General features: G+C 40.3%; 1 protein-coding gene across 1 annotated transcript in view; it reads right to left on the bottom strand.

Annotated features, from left to right (window-relative positions):
• Positions 1-25,181, bottom strand: part of NEK11 (NIMA related kinase 11) — a 104,235-nt gene extending 79,054 nt beyond the window's left edge. The window contains 1 exon segment of the mRNA XM_024747915.1: positions 24,916-25,181. Within this exon segment, the coding sequence (XP_024603683.1) occupies positions 24,916-25,133 (218 nt within the window). The 5' untranslated portion in view covers positions 25,134-25,181.

Here is a 25,181-nt window from a genome sequence, read left to right as displayed (position 1 = left end):
AAACTGAGACCAGCAAGGGTAGGTGGAAATAAGAATGAGGAAAAGAAGAACACAGATATACTGGCCAAAACTTGTTGCTATGGTTGAGCTTCACATTCAATTCCCAACTTCTTGGAATTGTATGATAATGATTATTACTATTACTATTGGTGCTGTCATTGGTGGTTATGTCGTAGGTGTAAGTCTTGCCTATTACAAGGGGGGATCTCAATCTCTGGATCCTTTGTGACATAAAGCAGTTTTCACTTTAGTCACATAGCAGTGGAGGTGTCCCCAAGGAGACATCAGTAATTCTTTTAAATAGAGCTCATTCATAAACAGAATTCCAACTTACAACAACACTTTGATGTTGAACTTATGAGGAAACCTTCTCAACTCTTACCTCAATTCTAGTCTCTAAACTCGGTACCTGTGTACAGAGCACCTGAGCTGTGCAAGACACTCTCCTTGTCCAAGGCACAGCCTCTGCCCGTGCGGGCTTTGCAATCCAGAGGGAGCGCAGAGACAAAGCATAACAAGCTATCAGAAAGTGTCATGTACCTTAAAGGGATGAAATGAATATCCTAAAAGAGAACCAAAACCAAGATATGAGCCAATCCTGAGAAAACATCCAGCCACTAAAACAGTGACACTGGTGTTAACTGTGACAGCAGCAGGTGCCATATGAGGAGCAGTTACTTGGCACCACAGCCACTGTGCTAAGAGATTGTTACAATCCTCATTTTTGAAATGAAGAGACTGAGATACAGACAGGCTAAGACCCTCTCTTAAAGGCACATAGTTGATTGAGTGACCACACCTGGTAATAATGAAACTGAGACCCCCCCCAATTCTGAACTCTGGGCCCCTCACCACCCTGGGATCCTGCCTTCTGAGTTTATGGAGTCAGACCCAGGTGAGCTGCATGCCAAGAACACAACTTGAAGATACATTCTCTGCACCAAGGTTGATAATCTGAATAATCAGGAAAAAAGGGAGAGGTGCTCTCCTGCCTCCCCCTACCAAAAGAGTACTGTTCTGATTTTCAAGAAAAGTGTCTTTCAGAAATTGTAGAGCAGTACGCCTGACACCAATCTCTGGCCAAGTCGAAGAACTGACAAACAGACTGCTTGTAAGCATTTAGAACATGAAGCAGTGTTCAACAGAGGCTCATGTGGGCTTACAGAGAACAAGCCATACTAAGTTAACCTAATTCCTTTCTGTTAGAGGGTTATTTGAAGCATTAGTCATGGGATATCATGATTCCTGCCCATCTGATGAAGTCATGTTAACAGCTGTAAATGAGAAGAGTCTTGTGACATCCTTTAACATGGGAGAGATGCAGACTCCATGTGGACCCATGGCCGGCTGAACAAGCAACCCAAACATCGTGGAGTCTTGGGTCTCAGGCCGTTTTGCAGGTACGCCCTCTTGTAATGCCCTCAGTTCCATCCCTAACGATATCTTCACCAACATTTTACTAACGACTAAGATGAAGATTCCCAAAAGACATATTTACCAAGTTCGCAGAAGATGCAAAGCCAGGCAGCATCATCGATAGACACAGGCTGAGTCAGTTTTCCAAAGTGATGAAAGAAGCTGAAATGTGATCTGGAAACCACCCAGGTTGGACTTGCAAAGCTAAACCTGAAGTTCTCCAGTCACAGGTGGGAAAATCAAATCCGCAAATCAAAGATGAGTGAAATGTGGCTGAAGAGTAGACTATCTCATCTATAAACATTCTGATGGTAGTGTGTGGGGAGGAGAGTAGTTGCCCCCCAAAGTTCAATACGAGAACGTAATATGATGTGACCGCTAAAAGAGGTCCTGAGACTCTAAGATCATTTTGAAATGTATGAAAGGTTTTAGCATCAATATACTTGGTTCCATCCAGCCCCCTGTGTTCAGGCCTGGGAACCTCATTTCAAGGGGTATATTGTCACCAAGAATGACAATTACAATGTTCAGGGTTCTTAAATCAGGTTACCCAAGGAATAGAGGAATGAGAGGGAACAGAGCTAATATATTTTGAGCAGTAACTTATGAGAATGTGCTAGGGATATTTCCTGTGTCATTCGCTTAATACTTATAACCATACAGAGTAGTTATTACTTTCCCCATTTTACAGATGAGAAAACTGAGAGTTTAGGTTACTGTCCAAAGTATGTGGAGAGACTGAGATATGAACGGAGGGGAATCTGACTTTAAGGCCGAGGCTCTTTCCACTTCAGGACTAATGTAACCTCCAAGCAGCAGTTGAAATATTGATAATATTGAGAAATTAGAGTAAGATAACTACATCATACAGTCCCTGTATATGCCAGGGTTCCATGCTATTTCCTTTGCCTGGGACACCCTCTCTTTACCATTTTTCTGGCAGATTCATATTCATCCTATAAGACTTGGCTCCTACGCGCCCTTCTGCAATGTCTTCTCCACCCTATAAAAATAGGGTAAGTGCACTGGCATCTATCAGGCCCTGCAAGGGGTTGAAAGTGCCTATTTACAACCTGGTTGGCCTGCTTGGCCTGTAAGCTCTTTAAAAGCAAGAGCCGTGTCCAATTTCGTTTTTATTTTTCCTTCCTAACAGCTTTATTGAGATGTAAGTCAGGTACCATAAAATCTATTCTTTTGAAGTGTACCGTTCACTAGTTTTTAGTATACTCTCAGAGGTTTGAAACTATCACTGTGTAGTTTCAGAACAATTTCATCATCCCTCTTATGGACTGAATTATGCGCCCCCCACCACCAAAATTCACCGGTTGAAGTCCCAACTCCCAATACCTCAGAAGTTCTTTAAAGAGATGATCAAGCTAAAATGAGGCCATTAGGGTGGGGCCCTAATCCAATATGACCAGTGTCCTTATAAGGAGAGAGAAAGAGACATCAGGGGCGTGCTATGGTAGCACGCAGAGGAAAGTCCACATGAAGACGATGAGGAAGCTGCCATCTACAAGCCAAGGAGGGAGGTCTAAGAAGAAACAAATCCCACTAGCACCTCAACCTTGGACTTCCAGCCTCTAGAACTGTGAGAGATACATTTCTATTGTTTAAGCCACCCAGTCTGTGATATATTGTTACAGCAGCCCTCGAAAACTAATTCAATCCCTAAAGAAACCCTTCACCCATTAGCAGTCATTCCCATCCCCATGCTCCATGGTTCCTGGCCACCACTGATCTGTGATTTCTGTCTATATGGATTTGCCTATTCTGGACACTTCATATACATGGAATCATACGATGTGGTATTTTGTGACTGGCTTCTTTCACTAATATTTTCAAGGTTCATCCATGTTGCTTTGGTACTTCATTCCTTTTTATGGCTGAGTAGTTTTCCATTCTATGGATAGACCACATTTTGTTTACCCATTTGTCAGTTGATGGACACTTAGATTACTTCCACTTTTTGGCTATTATGAATAATGCTGCTATAAACCTTCGTGTACTAGTTTTGCTGTGGAGATATGTTTTTCTTTTGGAAAACATATTCTAGGAGTAGAATTTCTGGGTCATGTGGTAGTTCTATGTTTAACATTTTGAGGAGTGGGCAGATTGGTTTGCAAAGTGGTTGCACCATTTTACATTCCCATCAGCAGTGTATGAGGTTTACAATTTCTCCACACCCTCATGGACACTTTTATTCTAGCCATCCTAGTGGATATGAAGTTATCTCTCATTGTGGTTTTTATTTGCATATCTTTGATGGCTAATGATGTTGAGTATTTTTTCATATGCTTTATTGGCCATTTGTGTATCTTCTTTGGAAAAATGTATATTCCTATTTGTATTTACTCCAGCCCCTGGTCCAAACTGGGCATACAGTGGCGGCTTAATAAATAGAAGTCACAAACCACTTATAGCAGAATCACCCAGGGCTCCTAGGTCCCAACTGAGACCTACTGGGTCAAACTTTCTGGCCTCAGAATCCACAACGTCCTGGGGAGGTTTCCATCACACACTGAAGTTTGATAACTACTACCTTAACTGAACTAAAGATTCTTTAAACATCTGAAGAGCTGTGATGTATTCAGAGGTAAACATGAGATCTATGCTGTTCTAGATTGTAGGTGTGGGGCTAGTGGACAACAGTCACAGGCAGGAGGACGTCACCTCATTACGTGACATCGACTGAGCTTGGCATTTGGCTGGTCTATTTGCTATGAAAGTTGCAGAAGGGAGTTGCAATTGGCTGAGATGTAGACAGCGTGTGGTCCTTGTAGGGAAAGTACCAGGTAGATTCCATTAATTTTAAAATATTCTGCCTTATGATAACATATCCTGGTATTTGTTGTATCTAAAATGGACTGAGTCTCTACTAAAGAAGAATCTGTATGTTTTTCTTCCCTCTGGATGTTTTTTCTACGTCTTGCTTTTCTCTGATTCCCCCAGGCCCACACAAGCTATCTCACTCTAGAGACCATAATACATGTGTACTTATCTTCCTGTTGTCTGCCAGGTTTCTCGGTTCCAAGCAACAAAATAAGACTTGGCTGAGTGAAGCCCAGAAGGAATTTATTACAAACTTAGTGGGTGGGTCACAGAGTCACCAGGAATTTCAGGAGGACCAGAACAGGGACAACCTCCCTGCTGACATCACCAGCCCCGGGAACTCCATCTTGCTGCCACTGCCACCACCAGAGTGGCCTTCCTGGGCCCCTGATTCTTGATGTCATCGGCACCTAGTCCCAAGTCCAGGGCATCAGGTTGTAGAACACAATGTTCAATCGATGGATGACTGAGTTGATAATGCGTGAGTTTAATGGGCACTGGCAACCCTGGCTGCCATGGGGCATGTAAAAAAACCTTAAGAGCCCAATTCATGTCTTCTAGGAGCTTAGATTTTAGGTGAAGAGCTGCAGTGTACAAAGATTGTTGATAGGAAATAATTACAAGGTTCTCCATAACTACGGAGCACAATTTAAGGTGACAGAATATATGTGAAGCAGTGTAACTGCAGTGCTGTGGGGTAATCTGTACATCGCTGTATAACCAAGGAATAGATGGTACCTGGCAGCTCACCATCAGTCTTGGGGCACTCTAGTCACCAAAAAGACATTTTATAACCTTGTGATCTGAACCAGAAAACCTTCCAGGTTAAAGGCTAAAATGCCTTTGCACATTCTCTCCTAGGAGTGTGGGGAGGGGAGGTGGACTGGTCATGTTGAAGAATAATGACTAATACAGTTCAGACAGAGAGAGAGGGTCCAGTTGACAGAATGCCTTGAATATGAGGTTTAATTTAAATTTTGTCTGACAGGAGAGATTCAAGAGCTGTAAGATCTTTAGCAAGAGAGTGACATTATAAAAAGAGCATTTTGAAAAAATGGTTATCCTTGAGCTTGAGGAAAGAGTAGAGTCGCCCACCAGCCAGGAAGCTACTACAGATGTAAAATTATAAAGGCTTATAGTAAGGTGACAGTGGAGAATAAAGGTAAATTTTGAAGATTCTTAAGGAAGAACTGGCAGGTGACTGGCCATGTGGTGGGCAGAGAAGGCAGTCACATGTGACGCTATTTACCAGTCTTCAGAATTGGGAGTGGTAACTACCAGAAATAAAAGGATGCTTTCCATTTCATTTGCTAAATTTCAGACATTGCCTAGATATTCAAAGGGAGATTTCCTTTAGACCCTAGAAATATGAAACTGCATAACAGGTGAAGGAGCAAAGCTAGAGGTGTAGGCTTTAGGGCCATTTGCTCTCAGGTAACAGGGAAAACAAGGAAAGTAAATGGAGTGAATGTGAAACACCACCTACGCTTAATCTATCATCCTTCACCCCAGAGAACACTGTACCAGATAAACTTCAGCTTAGTTAATCATCAGAACTCTAGATAAATTGCCTCAGTGAGGAAAGCAATGAAAGCCAGTTAACAAGGTTAAGACAAAGAATATTTTCTCTCATTTGAAAATGGCCTCCCAGGTCTTAATGCCTAAGATTTCACGTGAGGTTGTAAAGATACGTTCAAACAAGATGATTTCACCCTTGCTAATTATCTATAGACCCCTGGAACCAAAATAGTAACTATTGTGAAGCTATTAAACTATGCCATGGGGTCTGTCATAAGGGGGAGACTCTATTTGCTTCTCCTCCCACATGGCAATCTCCATGCTATCCTGTGCTCAAGGCTGGCTTCCTGGGCATAGGGCCTGTGCAGGCACACAGGGCGCGAAGATCGGAAGGGCCCTACACTTGGCTTAATGCTCTTTTATCACAGGCTTGAAATTCTTAATAATTTCTTAACAAGGGGCTCTGCATTTTCATTTTGTACTGGGCACCACAAAGTTTGTAGCCAGTCCCACCTATAATATTCAAACATAAAAGCTATTTATAATTGACTCATGCTAAACTAACCAATCTCATTCTTGGTCACTGGATCAATTTTGCTTTTACACATTTGATAAAGTGAGGCAGGGCTCAAATCTGTCAATTCCCTATGTGTCCATCGCTGCTGTGAATGTTCTTAACATGGAAGGGCTGTGAGACCATGGTCACAGATGAGGAAGTCAGGAAGCCATAGGAATATCTACGGGAACTGAAACATCTTTATCTGCCGATGCAAATCAGGTACTCGGAGCAACGCTACCACCAGTGGGCTCACTTAAAAATTGACTTTCTAAAGTCTGTAGAAAAGGCCAATCAAACAGGAATCAACTATGTGCACACTTTGATACAAGTGCTATTAAACACATATAACTCATACCATGTGGATAGATCTTAAGTTGGTTCAGGTCCTAAAGGGACTATATGGACGGGTTAAATGCACATTGACAGAGCTTCCATGAACGATGAGACTCTGATGGGATTTTTATTACACTTCAAGATCAGGTTTTACTTCTTGTGGGTTGCACTTCTAAAATTCTAACTTATGTCAGGGAAATATGACTATTAAGTTAGAATAGTTTTACCCTAACTCTAAGAATGTAGGTAAAAAGCAAAATTAATGTATATAATAAAATTTCCTCTTGTATATGAGTCTCCAGCATCAGAAAAAGTACCTTGAAATAAAATTGAAGCAATTCATAGTAGTTTCAATGAGGTAAAATCTATTTTCATGAGGACCAAGAATAATAATGCTTCTCCTTAAAATAATCTGAAAATGTATTTTTAGTATTAAGGGTTCTCCTGAACAAGAGATCAGTAATACCTTGTAGTTTACCTCGAATTTTTTAAAAAAAACTTTTTATTTGAAGCATCCTCATTGAACTACTGAAAATTCAAATGAAATGATATTGCTGAAGTACTTTGTTTTTTTTCAAAAGAAAAAGTAACACTATAATTAATGGGAAACAATATAGAAAGACAAATTTCTGTGATTTTGGGGATCAACTTCGATCAATTTTATATTCATAGAAAGTTATGACAAAAGAAAATCAAATACTTCATCCTTTATCAATTACAGAGTTTGTTTTCAAAATGTAATGGTTAAATCCTCAGTTACAATATTCTCGGCTCTCTAGCGCACCCTAGGGCTATGCCCATCACTTCTCCTCCGTGACCTCAGCTGTAGTAAGGGAACTGTGATGGAGGCTTTGGGACATTAGGAGATGAGTCCATGTGTTTCATTTATATAGAATACAACAACAAGAAATATCCAGACATTATATCAGCAGCTTTCAACCCTCAGCCTGAAGTGGAGATTCTTCAGTGTCTAAAAAGCCCTGACCCACAGTTGGTTTGGCTTTCCCTGAGACTGGGGACAGAGGACAGAAGGAGGTGCCCACCTGTGGAAGGCATCAGCTCTGACGCCCTTGGCTATCCTTTTTCAAGTCAGAGATGGGGGCCCACGTCTGGAAGCACAGCAGCGAGGCCAGCACCATGGACAGCACCCTGGCCAGCTTTCCCACTGCGAGGGACTTTGCTCCGAGGGAGCATCAAATGCTGCATGCTTTTCTCACTGCAGGGCACAGCCCATCTTCCGGGATGGAGGCACCCATATCTCGGGATGACACTTAAAAATAAAAAACAGTAGTCACTGAGCATTAGACCCATGTGCTCCCCAAGAGAAACCATTAATGCAAGTGTCTGGAGACTTTCAGGCCCCACATGGAGGACTTCCTGAGGGCCTTCATCACTGTCCCCGATCATGGGAAAACCCACGGCATACTGGCTGTTGCTGGAGGCACTGCATGAAGCTGAATGCCCCTCTGAAAACACCCACCTCTTAACATACCCTCTCCTTACCCAAGGGCGGGGGGGTGGGCTATCTCCTTCGAGATCTCTCCCAACCCAACACCACAGCACCATTCATCCATATGAAATCTCTTCAGCAGAGAAGGACACACAACAAGGCAGAGACGGTGCAAACCAGCCAGAGATTTCATAGACATCTCCACTGAACCTCCAGACAGTGAAATGAGGTTAAAGCCCTTCAGAGGAAAACTCAAGGGCCATTTCCCCCACCCACAGACATCCTTCTTCCCCTGTAACATGGTTCCAACCTCCAGAAAAAGGAACCGAATAACACGGTCTCTCTGTGCTATTGCCCAGACTTAGAAACACAAAAATATTGTATCCCTCTGCTACTGGGAAAACAAGAGCTTTGGTGACAGGTTTTGCTCCAAAATTCCTTCTGATGGTCTTTTATCTTGGCTTTTTTTTGTCAGAGTCACTATTGATTACCATTCTAATACCAAACATAATATGAACCATGGACGAGCACACTCAGCACTCCCATTCTCTTTCCCCGTTTTATTCTTTCTATAGCACTTAATCACATTCCAGTGCATTATATAACTTGATTTATCCACTGTCTCTCTCTCCTTAGCTCCACCAGAATGTATCCCCCTGGGAACAGACTTTGCTGTGTTCACTGCTGTATCCCAGGCCTAGAAGAGCACCTGACACAGTGAGCAACCCACCCAGTCATACTGCGGGTTACTTAAGGTACACACCGCTTCCTAACTGCACTGAATGAATGACTCTGTGGCATCAAGCATTTGGCTGATGTAAACTGGGTCACTGTACTTTGTCCTGTGGGACTCGGCGAGATACATCCTCGAATCAAGAGAGCGACCCCCCCTCCTCACCCGGGAACAGCAAGGCATCACTGCCTTCCTGTCCCCGGGAGGGACACAGTCCAGGCAGTTAAGGAAGACATGAGCCCTGCTCTGCTACATCTGGAAAAAGAGGCAAAGCCTTGAAGCGAGGAGGATGGAGGGACAGGGTGGAAAGGCTGCCCAGCTGCACCTCTGAAGGGTCATCAGACTGGTCCCATGTATCAGCAGACACCCGTCAACCTAAGCTATAACCTTTCCCTAGGCCATCTCAGCAATTCCACACCCATCAGGTGGTCCAGGTGCCCTTCCCTGGAAGAGCCTCTCCTCCCTGCAGCTCCTCTGGGTTTATCATTTGCATCAACGCTTCTCATCAAAGTGACCAAAATGGCCTTCTGCTCACGACTGGAGATTCCTCAAGGTCTTTGAATGTTGACTCTTGACCAGAGCTCCAAGACAGATTGTACCCTCTGTCACAGAGACACACTGACAGCTCTGAAAGATGTCCTCACCCAACTTTAAATGTATTTCCCATTTCTGGGCCACTCCAGCTATAACACACTAGGAATTAGAATTTATAGTAATTCTATAATTATCTTGTGAGTATAGTCACATTGCATTGCACTTTTGCATGTTAAATTTTTTGTTTAAATTTCAATTTAAAACATATCCCATTTTTGTTGCCGTGTTTTACAAAGTCTCATATTTAATAGACCTCAAAAGAATGAAGTGGCCCAGATCTCTCTCAACCTCTAAGAGACCCTGATCCCTCCCACCCCATGGCCCTTCTAACAGAGCTATTTGCACTCAAATCCTATTTTCAGCCCTATACCAGTTCCTGGAGGACAGTGGCCATAGCGGCTTCATCTCCTTGATAGCCACCAGCTGGATGTTTGTTGAATGAAGCTGCTCTTGGCCATTCTCAAAGACAGTGGAGAGTGACATTTAGTTAAATATATGGCTTTTTCTTTCGATATAGAGCATGCATACATCTTCGTGTACACCGCTAGGAAATGTCCACCTAATACATAGATGGCAAGAAAAAAACCTATTTCATGCCAGTTAAAACAGTCTGTGAAGATAAAAAGATTTTTCCAAATTTATTTCTCAGCTGACTTGTACTTTTCCTATGAAGAAATTAAAAATGCGTTAGTGACCTATTCTCTTCCTTTTATTCATTTAACCAGTGAAATCAAAATATTGGTAGACTGTAACCAAATGAAGATGACTTTATGGACCTGAGTTAATCCTGCCGGTAGAGATGCTGCCCCCTCGGGAGTTGGTCTGCATGTCACTTTAGCACCACCTGCTGGTCATGATGGTCAATGTTAAAACAGTGACTTTCATTCCAATTCCTCTTACTGAATCTCTTGTAAATTTAAATACCACGTATGCTTGTGACCAATAATTTCAACATGGTGGCACGGTGTCCAACATGGGTAGTAACTCCTAAGCCGGGCTCCTCAGAACACTAGTGCTAATCAGAGGGGCCTGGGGAAGGGAGTTCAGTGGCTGAACACACTTGGGAAAAGCTCTTGAAGGGTCACAATTTAGCCAGCAGATTTCAGGCTCTGAAGAGTTCCTCAGCAAACAAAACTGGTTTAATTTTGTGGAGCCAAGTGTTTTCCAAACTCATTTAATCATGGAACTCCTTTTTACACAGAATATCTATTAACATTTTCAGGTACTCTAGGGCTTAAGGTCAGAGGGCACTGAGGCTGTCCCAAAATATCACAGCTGTAAATGTTTCACTGTATCGACTGCCTGCCTACCCACAAACTAGACAATTTTACAATATGATTTTTGCTTATAAATAACTTGCCAACAGATTTACACCCTTTACCTCCAAGACACACAGGATGGCAAAGTGACATTGTCATCACTATCACTTCACAGCCAAGTTATTTCAAAAAGTGAAAAATCATCCCACCACGAGGCCTCAATAACAAGTTTCCAGCAGCGCTTCTCAAACTTTTCCAGCAAAACACCCCTAGTAGCAAAGAAGGAAAAACTCATACCCTGGAATAGGACTTCCAAAAGCAGAACATGTCTCTGAAATCTCAAGCTTTATTTTCATAAAATTCATGCAAGAAATAGTGACATGTTTGTGAAAGGACAAATGTTCAGGGTTATACACTGCAGCAGTATTTTTAATAACAAAAGATTAAAAACAACCCAAATATATATCAACAGGAAAGTAGCAGACGCACAATAGAATGTACTATATAGTTGTTAAAACAAATAATGGGAACATTCTCTTCATACTGACATGGAAAGCTCTCCCAGATATTTTGGCATATGAAAAAAACATGAAACAGAAGTGTGTAATATGCTAGTTTTTATCAGGAGACAAAAATAATCTATATTCCAGAGTCGCTTATAGATGCACAAAGCAACTCTGGAAGGATCCACGGGAAACAAACTGGTTACGTCTTGGGGAAGAGAATGGGAATTCAGAAAAAGGGGGACAAGGATGAGAGGAGACTTTTAACAGTACAGCTTTTTATATTTACTGAGCCATATAAATATGTAACCTATTAAAATTACAGTAAAAATTCAAAAATTATGCAATTTTAAAATTTTACTCCATGACATTCACACTTGTCCTAAATTTTTTTTAATTACTCATATATTTTCACAATAGTAAAACTAAATCCATATTTAAACTCCTGCTTGGTGGGTCATCTGGGACACCATATGTATGGTCCAGTGTGAAAGGTATGGGTTCAGGCCATTTAAATCTTGCATAAATGTTTAGCCTTCATTTCATTTGGAGAACCAATATCAACACAAAAAAATCTGGAAATGCTACTAAAAAATCCTTGCTCAACAGTTTGGGATTTTTATCTACAGGCTGGGGTTTTTAACCAGGGAAAGGTTAACCCCAGCATCTTAGAACTCTTATGTTCAAAATCAGTACTAACCTACCTTTGGTAAATAAGAAAGTGACACCACACTGAGATGGTGCCCAGAGTGTGAAGCTCACAGACTTCTGCCCATTCTTCAATGACAGTGAGTCCAGGGGCAGCCAAACCCCAAAGGCAAACCTCTGCCTTACAGCCAAAGTAACTGGAATTTCAAACTCTCCAACTATTTTCAACACATTTTTAAAAGCTTGGTAATTATTTTTTAAATTAATCAGTCTGGCTTAAGTCAAACAATTTCCTATTATATTTCCTTAATAGAAAAAATAATTAGGCTTCTTTTGGTTACACTTTCACAACACTTTTTAAAATTTATTTATTTTTGGCTGCGTTGGGTCTTTGTTGCTGCGTGGGTTTTCTCTAGTTGCAGCGAGCAGGGGCTGCTCTTCCTTGCGGCGTGTGGGCTTCTCATTGTGGTGGCTTCTCTTGTTGCAGAGCACGGGCTCTAGGCACGCAGGCTTCAGTAGATGTGGCACGCGGGCTTCAGTAGTTGTGGCTCGCGGGCTCTACAGTGCAGGCTCAGTAGTTGTGGCACACGGGCTTAGTTGCTCCGCGGCATGTGGGATCTTCCCGGACCAGGGCTCGAACCGGTGTCCCCTGCACTGGCAGGCAGATTCTTAACCACTGCACCACCAGGGAAGTCCCACAACACTTTTATTAAAATGCTTTTTATATAACATATGTGAAAAACATATGGCATTTCTTTATATGAAAGATATGGGCTAAAAAATAAATAAAACACAACTCAGATATAACTCTGATGCAAAAAGTAAACGTAGCATGACTAATGTCAATAAAATGTACTATAGGTACCTAGTGCATTTTATCCCAGAAAAGATATTCTAAGGACAAGTTTTGCATCCTTGTTTACCTCCTAGGAGTGGTTTAATAAACCAAAAGTGCTATAAATGTCTCCTAAATTATCTCAAACTGAAATTTTATTTCTAGGTGTAAATAAGGCCAGAATTAAAAAGACAAACAGCGTGAAGAGATGAAGCAGTGCAGCACAACCAGCAGGGAGTCATCTGCTACTGCTTTCATCCACCCTGGTTCCATTTCAGAAGGCTGTTCTCTCTGGGATCCCTTCAGAGAAACAAACAGGCAGTGGGGACCATGAGGACTTCAAACTCTACCGCAATCTCCTGATGATCTGTTGGATATTCATGAGGTGCAGAATGATTCCAACTTTAGGTTTTATTTCAGCTGTAATAATGAGTTATGAATAATTGATCTCTAGGTAATAAATTATTCAGGTAGGCACACAGTTTCCAAGGAATCCTGGAGAGAGTCTAGCTAATGGCATAAGATGGGTCAGAGGCAGCTGCCGAGGGGACATCCCACAATCACCCCACACAGCAGAGGCAGGGTAGTCAGGGCCTCCCAGCGGGGGCTTTTCAATGAGTGGGCCATATTAATGCCTTTTGAATTAGTATAAAGTGGAAGTCCCCACAGGGCACTCCACTGTCTCTCCAATGTATGAAACACTGAGCCCTGATCGCTTCATTCATCAGACCAGGATATTTGTTATCAGCTGAGTACAACCTCTGCTGCTGAAACTAGTGCTGAACTGAAAAACCGTGTACGTGTGTGAACACACACACACATACATATATATACACTTGTGTGTTTATGTGTATATATACACATATACATAGTTTTTGTGTTGATGTACATATATACAAAGACATACATACACACAGGAAGTTTTTATGATTGTGCAGGGCTAGCAAAATAATGCTAAAATAAACTTTACCTGGAGGAAATTATCTACTGTTCTTGGTCTTCAAAACCTGTTGAATATACCTTACCCCTTCTGAGCTCAAAACTCACTCAACCTCTTTAAAGATAGTAAGGCTTACTTCAGGTTTGTGTCAAGTCCCATCCTTATCAAATATCCAAATGCTTTACTTCCTAAGTAATGTTAAACTGCCTTGCAAATAACATCTGTCATTGGACCTTCTTATAATTTTCATTTCTAAAACAATTCTAAAAATAACAGAAATTATTAAGTTAGAGCTCAATAATCATTGTACTGAAATATCTTTCAAAGAGCACGTGAAATAAAAGCAGCTGATCAACAAACTGCAAATCTAATTACTGTAAAAACTGCATTGGCTGATCTTGCCCCCAAACCCACAATATCTGTACTTGTGTGAGGCCCATGAGATGCAAGATGTAGGGAGACAAGGGAGAGAAGAAATGAAGGGCTGCCAATCTTCCTCAAATCTCTCCTGAGGGAAGGCAGATGTAGCTACATTAGGTTTTCAGCGGTTTCTCCAAACTCAAACTAATAGAGAAGTGGAAACATCAATCAAACTTTAATTAAAATGCTGAGTGCCAACTGCATATGGGAAGTTGAGAAAACTAACACCTGAACACATTCTAATCAAAGCTGCAATATTCCAAATTTTCTACTCTTAGAAATTTGGAAACCTAGAATATACGAATTTAACCTTCCTTCCTCACTTGCTCAATAAAGGTCATGAAAAAACAAAGCCTATGATTTTTCTCTGATCTGAAAACAAGAAGATTGATTGGTCTGAACCCAAAGATTAAAAAGCAACATTAAGCTTAAGCTACCAAATTTCCTATTGATTATCACGAGCAGCTACAAAATCAACCAGTTTAACAACCTTAGAGGTTTCATACATCACGGTCCAAGGTTCATATTCCCTAAACACATTTATTAGGGTGTAATTGGCACTGATACACTGCACGTATTTAAGGTATATAATCTGATAAATTTTGACATATGGATATGCCCAGGAAGCCGTCTCCACAACCATGACAATGAGCATATGCACATCAGCTCCAAAGTTTCCTCATGCCCAGGGTTTGCTTTTTCAATAACTAAAATTTGGGGTGGATTTTTCACATGATTACTAAATAGTAGCACTGCTGTCCTATTAAGTATGTTCTACAACATGTCAAAGGTTTCATAACTGTTCATTCATACTTACAATTATCAGGTGACAGGGGCTATGAAAGCAGCTGAGAAATAAAAAGTGATTGTGTCCCTGTTAAACTATGGAACAGAAATTCAATTTCATAGTATTTTAAAGCAATGAGGTCAAATAATATTAACTGCTTATTTTTAATACTATATGAAATTATACAATGCAATATAAATTGTATTATTTATACAATTTATACAATTGTAGTGTAGTACACAAGCTACTTTTAGAAATCTTTGCTATTAACTATATCTCTTGATATTTCCCATATAAATTTACAAATCACTAGTTCTAGAAATAAAGCTTAGGAATAACTGACCAAGAAGCTAATAGTAACATAAGCGTTATTGTTTTTCTCCCTTGTTGACTTTTAAGTCACCTACGTCATGCTAAGTTCACTATTTAGATACGGATGTCATGGCAACCAATTTTTTTTTTTTTTTTTGCGGTACACGGGCCTCTCACTGTTGTGGCCTCTCCCGTTGCGTAGCACAGGCTCTGGACGCACAGGCTCAACGGCCATGGCTCACAGGCCTAGCCGCTCTGCGGCATGTGGGATCTTCCCGGACTGGGGCACAAACCCGTGTCCCCTGCATCGGCAGGCTGACTCTCAACCACTGCGCCACCAGGGAAGCCCAACCAAACGTCTTCCCCAGGAAAATCTGCTCAAGAGTAACAAAGTAAGCCAGAAACTAATTTTAACCTGAGAGTTTTCTGCCTTCTCATTTCTTTGACTATTAACTTATAGATGAATCTCATTTTCCAAGTTATTTAAAGGTGGATGGTATCACAACTCAAATTTTCAGCTCAAAATATTAGAAAGGTGGGTACTAGCCAAAACTGCCCATACCTCCTCCCAGGTCAATGCACGTGTCAAAAAAGGAAGTGGACCAGTTCAGAAGGGAAAGGACTGGGAAAAGAAGATGCCCCTCAGATGGTCCTGCAGGAACAAGTGACAGTACAGGGAACTGCCCACTGTGTGGCAGGCCCAGCACTGGTTGGCTTGTCCTGCCAAAAGCTGCTGGAGGAAAGGATCTCCCAAGAAGGTCGCTTGAATAGAACCAAGAACAAGAAGGGCTAGTTACAAATTATACTCAACGGTGTCATGCTTGCTTTAGCATCAGGTAACTAAAGTTAGCCCAGAAAATATTGGATTTGGTCATCGAGGTTCCTGTGGAATCTATCAAAAATCACCTCATTCTTTGCTATAACACATCTTGCCAGAAAAAAAATCCTTTATTTGTTAGGGGATAAAAACTTGAACTGTCCTATGTCCATAAAGTTTTGTTCTTGCATTTTGTACATTCATCCTTAAAGTATTTTGTTTTATTTACTGAATAAATGAGACAAAAATCACATTTAAAGTAACAGGCTTACACAAATCTGTTTTTAAAACTTGGGGTAGTCAACAATGACAATGTTAAAGGACCAGCATATCCAATTACATTTAAAAATTATTATTTACTAAAATAGCTTAGATATTCCTCCCCCCATCTCATACACTTATGAAGAATAACATTCCTTATTTCCTGGGGGTATTATTCAGTGTTAGCAAAACCATTAGCTTCCCTACTCACAAATCCACCAAAACAATACATTGGAAGAATAGAGTGGGATAAGGAAAGAATTTAAACAACCAGTCTGAAAATCTAATAAATATACTATAGTAATTTATCTACACTCTTTTCCTGTCAACAGTCGTATTTTAAATAAATCACTTTTGTTTTCTTTCAAACAATAGTAATGTAAGAAAAAAGCATTTAAAAAAAGGCTTTTTGTGTGCTGTTGTCTTCCTTCTAAATGCTTCTTGGTGATTCAGTCTTCAAGCAGGCTTGTTTGGCCCCCTGCCCAAGACAAAATGAAATGGAGGGTTTCCCTGCATCCTACTCATGCTAAAATATTTTATTTATTAGTCATCTCTCATCCGTAAATATTAAAAACTAGATAAAAAGCTCATTGCTTCTTTCATGCTAATACATGCAGCAAAGCAGCCTCAGGAAGATGTAAATCATTTACCCCAGAACGTCAACCTCATTACCATGATTGAGGTAAGTCAGTGTGCAACCTGCCTTCTCTTCTCTCCTTTTCCCTTCCAGCTCCCAACCCTTACATGTTGCAAAACTGCCAGAGCTCAGAGGCTTGAGTTACTGCAGACCAAGAACTGGCAAAGCCCAAAGTGAAGTCTAAGTTCAAACTTACCCTGTCCAGATTTACCTAGGTGGAACCTACACACAATATCCTCCAGAACATGAACTACTTTAAAAGAGATTTTAAGATGCACTCATAAGCTCTATTAAAAGACTGAAGATTTTAAGGGGAAAAAGATATGATCACTACAATAAAAAAAAATGAAGAAAACTGTATTTTCTGGTAGGGAAAAATAGAAGGAAATCATTAGTTTCCTCCAAATTGTCTTCATAACTCTCCACTGCATAAACCACTGATTCCTATTAAATTAACTCAGCCCACTCAATAACCCAATTCTACCATCACAGATACCCACTGGGGAGAACTCCTGTTAATACTATAGAAATAACAGCTTTAATAAGAGCACAGAGAACAGGCTCAAAGCTGGACTCATTAAATCTACTGTTTTATTTAGAATGACTCAAAACTGAAAGTAAGGATATGTTAAAATAATTAAGTAAATCAGACAGAAAATCCATAAATAGGTGTTAGTAGGTGCATTGGTGTTAGCAGGTGCAAAATATAAACAGTAGCTTTGCTGAAGGCTATCTGCTATTAAATAGCAGAAATTACTGTCACATTCTGAGTCACTGAAAGCTGTTTCAAATATTATAAAAATCTATGCCTTCTAGTTAAGAACTATTACTCATTTTTAATTATTTTTGACACTGGCAGGCTACTATAATCAATTTATTAATTCTCTAAGAGGAAATAATGTCCTTTTTTGTAAACAGTGAAAACCTATACACAGAAAGGGAGGCTTTTTAGTTCATTCCTTATAATATGAAAACTGACTTCTCCATTTCTCAGTGTCAGAAATAAACTTGAAAATGGAGGAAGCCCTTTTTCTCTAATTACAACTGAGCATCTGAGCAAATGTGGCCATAATCCATAACTGGCTCAAATATTCTTCAACTGAATGCACAGAATGCCCATCACTTCTCGGTGATTGAAGCTCAGTTACTCATTAGTTGTCCAGACTTATACCATTGACAGAAAGGATATGATGAAACAATCATTACATCAAATCTCTGAGGATGCAAAAAGGCACAATAGTTTTTTACTTTTACTTCAAAGAGAGTACCAGAATCTACCTAGCCAACAAGAAGGAGCTAAATGATATTAAAGCCATATGGTGGACTACTATGCAGGCATTTTATATGATGCTTTTAAGAATATTCGATAAGATGGGAAAATACTTATATTTTAGTGTTTCCAAAAAAAGATGCAAAATTATATATACACTGAATGGAAATGTTCTCCCATCCTTTTGCCTAGTTCAGTGGTCCTCAAACTGCAGTCTCAGGCCAGCAGCAACAGCTGTTAGAAATGCAAATTCTCAGGCCCCACCAAGACTTGCTAAACCAGGAAGTTTGGGAGTAGAGCCCAGCAATCCGTGTTTTAACCTGCCTTCCAGTTCTGATGCCCAATAACGCGTGAAAACCACTGGCTAGTTCTTAATCATTCTTGACGTCTCAGCTGAAACGGCATGTTCTCAGGGAAGCCTTGCCTCACCAAAGCTCATCCTGCCATCTCAGACAGGTCTGTTGTACCTACAGCAACCAAGACTTTTCTTTCACAATACTTAATGGCAGTTTGTAATTATTTACTTTTATGATCATACAATAAGTGTTTTTCTCTCCCACTAAAGCAGATACTCTCAAGCCTAGCTATACATTCAAATCACCTGGAAGCTCTCAAAAATCCAGATGCCTGGGGTGTAGCCCAGTTAAAACAGAACGTATTGGGGTGTGACTCAGAGGTGTATTTTTAATATTGTTATTTTACTGTTCAGCCACAATTGAGAACCACCCAAATCAAGCTCCTTAGAGCAAGTGACCAGAAAATGGGGACCAGATTTGTTGAATGAATATGTGAAGTTTCTTTTACTTTTATTATGTGGATTTTTTTCAAGCTTGCACATGGTATAAAATTCCAAATGTACAAAAAGGGTTCAATGAAAAGCAAGTCTCCTTCACTCCTCATCCTCAATCTCTGAGGCAACCACCATGACCAATGCCATGTTTCCTTGAAGATTAAATAAATGTCTGTCAGTGCTTACAGAAAAGACCAGAAATTGGGTGGCAGGATTACAGATCATTTTCCTGCTTTACGCACACCTGCACTTTTTGTAAAACATGCGCACATTACCTTCAATATTGGAAAAGGAGGTAGCCTAGGGTTACCTGTATGTACGTGCCTCTGGAGCTGTTCAGCAGACACACGCTGGCGCTGAGGGTCCCCAGGAAAACAGTCACTTGGAACGATATTCTCTGCTATGAAGAAGAGACCCTTTATCTGGCTAATCAAATAACTGTCTAAATTGTTCCACCTATTTTGTTTTAGTTATATTTTCACTTCTGATTAGATAGTCAGCTTCTCCAGACTCACACCAGAAAACGGTGGAAAGGGACATGAAAGGAGATACTTATTCATTCTAGGCCCAGAATTAAGTGGCATCATGATTTATAGATTCATCTTAACTGAATTTGGTTAATATAAGCCCCTCACCAAGACTGACCATCTCGAAGTATATTAAGATGAAAAGCTGAGGAATGGATCCTAATGTGGTGGCTTAACCATGGCTCTGTCCTTCAAAAGCCCTGACTCCCACCGCCCCACCCCTGTTGGTGGCTACTGCTCAACACAACACTTTGGAAATGGGCTGTAGGCCTGAGATGTCCTCCGAAGGGACTGGGCTAAGGAGAGCCATTTCGCTTTACAATAAAGGACCCAGACTGTTGTGGGGTTTTTTATTACCTCTTTATAACTTTTCACCTCCTTCACTCTTAAGGTCTAAGGCCACTCCTCTCTTGCTGTCAGTGTGACTAATTCTATCAGCAGCCCCCAAACCCCTCTCCTCCATATTGTCTCCATGGCTGGGTGGGAAATCTGCTTGTTAGGACTTTTGAAAATCCACTCTAATACAGGCCCAAGAGCTCTCCTGGGAGGCAGGGTCCTAGGCCTCAGTGTGTGGGCTTGAGGACACTTCTCTAAGGAAATGATAGCCTTTCCTATTTAAGATCCTCATGCTGGGAAGAAATGTCCTGTGGAGAGAGAAAGCATTTCCATGTTAACCATGTTGACTATATGTAGGCAAAGACCAAAGTGTAGGTGCACAGTTAAGGGGGGAAATATTTAGATATTACATGGACAGAACCAAGGGGGGAAAGAATGAAAGCTCTTATATAATGTACAGATACCAGTAAGATAATGACTGTATGTAGCTAAAAGGGAGCTGGGCAGTGGCCATTACAACATCTCTAAGAGCAACCTGCCACACAGATGCTAAAGCACTGCACTGGCTGCTGGTTGTTTTATGTATGTTAATTCTGCCTCTCTTCTAGACTGGAAGTTCCTAAGGGCCAAGCCTTGTATCCTATTGCTTCAGTTTCCTCTCTGGTACTCAGTCCAAAGCAAAGGTTTATTACATAAATTGTATTAAATACTTGAGTTGACAAACTAAAAGATTAGAGCAGAAAATCAACTTCACATAATAATGTCACTGTATCTTAAGTATGATGAAATTTTTTTAAAACCAGCATCATATGCTGATAAGATTCATGTTGAAATTCACCAACTATGGCCATGATTGTGTATTTTAATCATGTACAAATAATCATATAATTCAGGGTAAGCCTATTTCCTTAACATCTCTTTTCTAATAAATTACACACAGTATGCTAAGGGCCAAAGTAACTTACTAGCTTATCAAAATCTTGTAGGTTTGCTTAATAAAAAATTGACAGCTTACATATATATGGAATCTAAAAAAAACCAAAAAATGGTCATGAAGAACGTAGGGGCAAGACAGGAATAAAGACGCAGACCTACTAGAGAATGGACTTGAGGACACAGGGAGGGGGAAGGGTAAGCTGGGTCAAAGAGAGAGTGATAGTGTATATATGGACATATGTAAAACAGATCGCTAGTGGGAAGCAGTCGCATAGCACAGGGAGATCAGCTCAGTGCTTTGTGACCACCTAGAAGGGTGGGATAGGGAGGGTGGGAGGGAGGGAGATGCAACAGGGAAGAGATATGGGGATATATGTATACGTATAACTGATACACTTTGTTATAAAGCAGAAACTAACACACCATTGTAAAGCAATTATATGCCAATAAAAATGTTTAAAAAAAGTGACAGCTTAACAAAAATATAAAATTATGAGCTAGAATTAGAATAATCTTTAGGAATATGAGTTAACATTATCACACCTTCACATCCATTAGTCCAGAGTTTCCATAATTATGAAAGAAAATATTCCCAAATACTGTTTTATGAATTTCATGACACAGAATATAATAAAAACCTCTATCTCATTCACTAATCATTTTAAGCTTAATTTTATTCTACTGTGATAACTAAAAAAAGAATACCAGATATATATATTTTTTTAATTAATTAATTAATTTATTTATTTTTGGCTGTGTTGGGTCTTCATTTCTGTGCGAGGGCTTTCTCTAGTTGCAGCGAGCGGGGGCCACTCTTCATCGCGGTGCGCGGGCCTCTCACTATCGTGGCCTCTGTTGTTGTGGAGCACAGGCTCCAGACGCGCAGGCTCAGCAGTTGTGGCTCACGGGCCCAGTTGCTCCACGGCATGTGGGATCTTCCCAGACCAGGGCTCGAACCCGTGTCCCCTGCATTGGCAAGCAGATTCTCAACCACTGTGCCACCAGGGAAGCCCCAGATATTTTTATGCCAAAAAAAAAAACCCTCTCTCGAAACATACATTAATCAAGTGTAATGCCTGTGGCCTTTTTTTTTAATTCCATAGCGAATGCAGAAAGTCAATAAAAATGCAAAGGAATATGGTATTTACATTGTAATTAAAATTCACAACATCATAGTATATGAAAAATGTCGATGGTAGAGTGGTGCCCTCAAGTGGCACAGTGATAAATTGCAACTGTCTAACGGGACAGTTCTTTGATTAATTAAATCTAAAGTGCATATCGCCTGGACCTAGAGTTCACAGAGGCTGGTAACAAGTGTCCTACAGACCAGCTGGGGCTCACGGTCTACCTAAGTCCCTCCTTTAACAAGGGTACCGCGGGGTAGTCTGGCATGTAAAGGTACCATACACTTTCCTTATTATCTCAGAAGGTTAGGGGTGTGTCTGCAAAACGTGAAGAGAATCAGATCTACTCTGATCTGTTAAGGGAGCACCATTCATAACATTACAGAAATCTTTTTAGATGGTATTTTCTATGCAGCCCTTAACCAATTTCCTATGTTTATGGCCTAGTATGTAAAGCAGAATTTAAAACCTTATCTAACCAAATTGCTTGAAGAAAGGGTGGTACTTGTTGATGTGCTTTGATCACAAACCAAAGGTTCACCTGTCAACACTCTCAGGAAAGGATCCTAAAAATATGAGTTTAGTTTCCTGCCTCTGTATATGCATTAAACACAACAATCGCTGATGAGCTGCTGCCTTACACAGCTAAAAGGTCAACATTCTGAGGATCAGTTTCCTTCCGACAGCCATAGAGATATGAAAGAAGAGATATGAAAGAAGAGATGGCAACAGAAGCATTACAATCTCAAGAAAGATCCTAGAAGAAGGTTTTAAAATCACATACCTGACATCACATTGCTTTGCTTGGGAGACTTTCCTCTCTTAGAAGTGTAATGTAAAAAGAAAAGCTTCCATTTAGTAGAGAGTTCCAGTTGCAGTTATTGGGTGGTGTCTAAGAAAACTGAAGCTCAGGTTAGGAACCTGCATAACCTTAATCTCAGTTAAGAACAAGACTGGCTTTACTTCCTGACCTGTTCACCTCCAAAGCCTGTGGTCTTAACCCGTGACACTGTACTGCCTTCCTTTGAGCATTCTAAGATTTTGTGAGCAACCATATCCATGATTCTTCATGATTTCAGCAGTTCTAAAAGTCAAACGTCTACAAAAGTAGGCAGGTAGTGGAAAGGTGTAAGAAACGGTGAGGAGTGGCGGGAACGTGGTGAATCGGAGCGAAGTCCAGGGTCTGCCTAAAGAGGGCCGCTGCCTGCACTGGCTACACAGGCGGCAGTGTTAGCAAATATTTTGATTTTTTTTCAAGAGAAGATGAAAAGCTCAATTTTATGAAGGCGACCCATTTTTAAATACTGGCAACTAATTTAGATTTAAAAAGAAACAACTCTGCAAGCCAAACAAAAGACATCTGAAAGTTGAATGTGACCAGTACATAATATGTTGTAGAGATTCTGATGATTCCTGTCCAAGAGATTTTAGACTAGACCTTTGGTATCAAATGATTTGTCAATTATCCTCACTATTGAATTTACTCTACACACCTAGGCTTCGTCTGCCATCTTCAGCTCAAGTCATACGTCCTAAGATGAGTTCAGGTACAGTGAAGGTCACTAACAAATCACTTCCCATTCAACAGGCCCCAGCCCCCTCATCTCTCTCATTCTCCTCCCGCCTCCCTACACACACATACACACACACACACATACACACACACACACCCATCACCTCAAGTCTGAAACTTTCAAGTTTCATCTTCGTACATCTTATGTCACATCCCTTTAATCAACTTTTTTTTCCTATTCTCTTAAATTCTTCACATTCCTCATTAGTTGAAGAAACCAAAATTGGATACATTCTTTACATTATGATTTTTATAACTCTTGGGTCAGATTTAGGCCTTACTCTTAATGTTTCCATAAAGGGTCTCTAGTAATTTTCATAAATTTATCATCCTGTTCTAAACAGCTGGAAGAGTATACCTCTAGGATTTAAGGTAAAAAATTATCTTTTGGTAGAAGTCATAAAGCATGTTCAGGACACCAGAAATGTGCCCAGCATTATTCCCATTCTTCACATAGGAATTTATCAAAAATTATGAAGTCTAGATAACTACTTTTTAAAATTCTGGACACAGAGACCATTTAAAAGGCTGATTTTTAAATAAAATAGTAGCATCAGTAACATTTGCTTTTATAGTTCCTATGACATATTAAGAAGTAGAAAAGTTTATCACACTGATTTTAAGTCCACAGTCCTATGGGCAAAAGCTGGAACAATTTAGAGTAGCCTCAAAACCTCTGAATGAAAGAGTAGATTATGGGATGGAAATCTGTTCTTCTCAAGGGCTGATTTCTTGTATCACTCTTCCTTCTCCCTTCTCTTCCTCCTGTGTTTGATGTACAAGTTTCTTACCCTAACTTCAGTTCCAACTAACTTTTCACTGCAGCAAATTCAAACAACTTTAAGCTAAAAATGAAGATTCATCCTTATTTGTAAGAGATGTACTGTCCAACAACATTAGAGTTTTTCTCTACCATGGAAGTTTATAGGGTTTGATAAAAATCAAAGGAAAGGAAGTAACAAGAGGGTCATCAATATAAGATAATTTTAGATGGGAGCCCCTGTGTGGTTTAAATGTCTAATTTGAGGGCTGTATGACTACAGACTTTGAAAAACTCCTCCATGGGAAAAAGCCAAGCAAAGTCAATACCGTATTTCCTTCAGTACACTCTATTCACCTCAAATGTGAATTACCAGCGATTTGTATTTCCTAACATTTCTAAAAATGCAGTCATTATAAACAATTCTTATTTTCTCATTCAAGTGCCAATCAAGTTAAGTGGAAGCAAGGCTGTAATTGAGACTTTGGTATGCATAAAAATCTTACTTTCACATAATCTACCCCATTTCCCTACTCTAGGTCACTTGGGTACTTCACTCACCTTCTGAAATGCCTTTAAAAATCTCATCTGAAGACATCATTCAAGGAGATTTTCTATCTCTTACTAAATTCTTACTTTAATGCAAAAAGCAAAGTAAACAGTACTCCGTGTTTTTAATCAACTAAGAGCTGCACACACACAGCAGCCAACTCAAGATTTGCATTAAGTATTTTTTACTTACAATTCCTCTCCTTGTTTGGCTTTCTTGTCTGACACCAGATAGACGGTTCCAAAAGTTCCACTGCCAAGTTTCTGTTGAAGCGTGTATCTTCTTGCGATCAAGGGCTTTGGACACGTGGAAACAGCTATTGATCCACTCACACACTTAGCAGCCTCTCAGAATTTCAGCATTGATCCAAACAAGAGAGAACTGTTTGCTTGCCTATCGAAACTCAACATGCAAGTCTCCTAGGAGATGGTCAAATGCATCTGAGTAGTGTCGGTCAA

This window comes from Neophocaena asiaeorientalis, unplaced genomic scaffold (genome assembly GCF_003031525.2).
Source record: "Neophocaena asiaeorientalis asiaeorientalis breed wild unplaced genomic scaffold, Neophocaena_asiaeorientalis_V1.1 scaffold33, whole genome shotgun sequence".
Classification (NCBI taxonomy): domain Eukaryota; kingdom Metazoa; phylum Chordata; class Mammalia; order Artiodactyla; family Phocoenidae; genus Neophocaena; species Neophocaena asiaeorientalis.
This window is presented reverse-complemented; position numbering and strand designations above follow the sequence as displayed.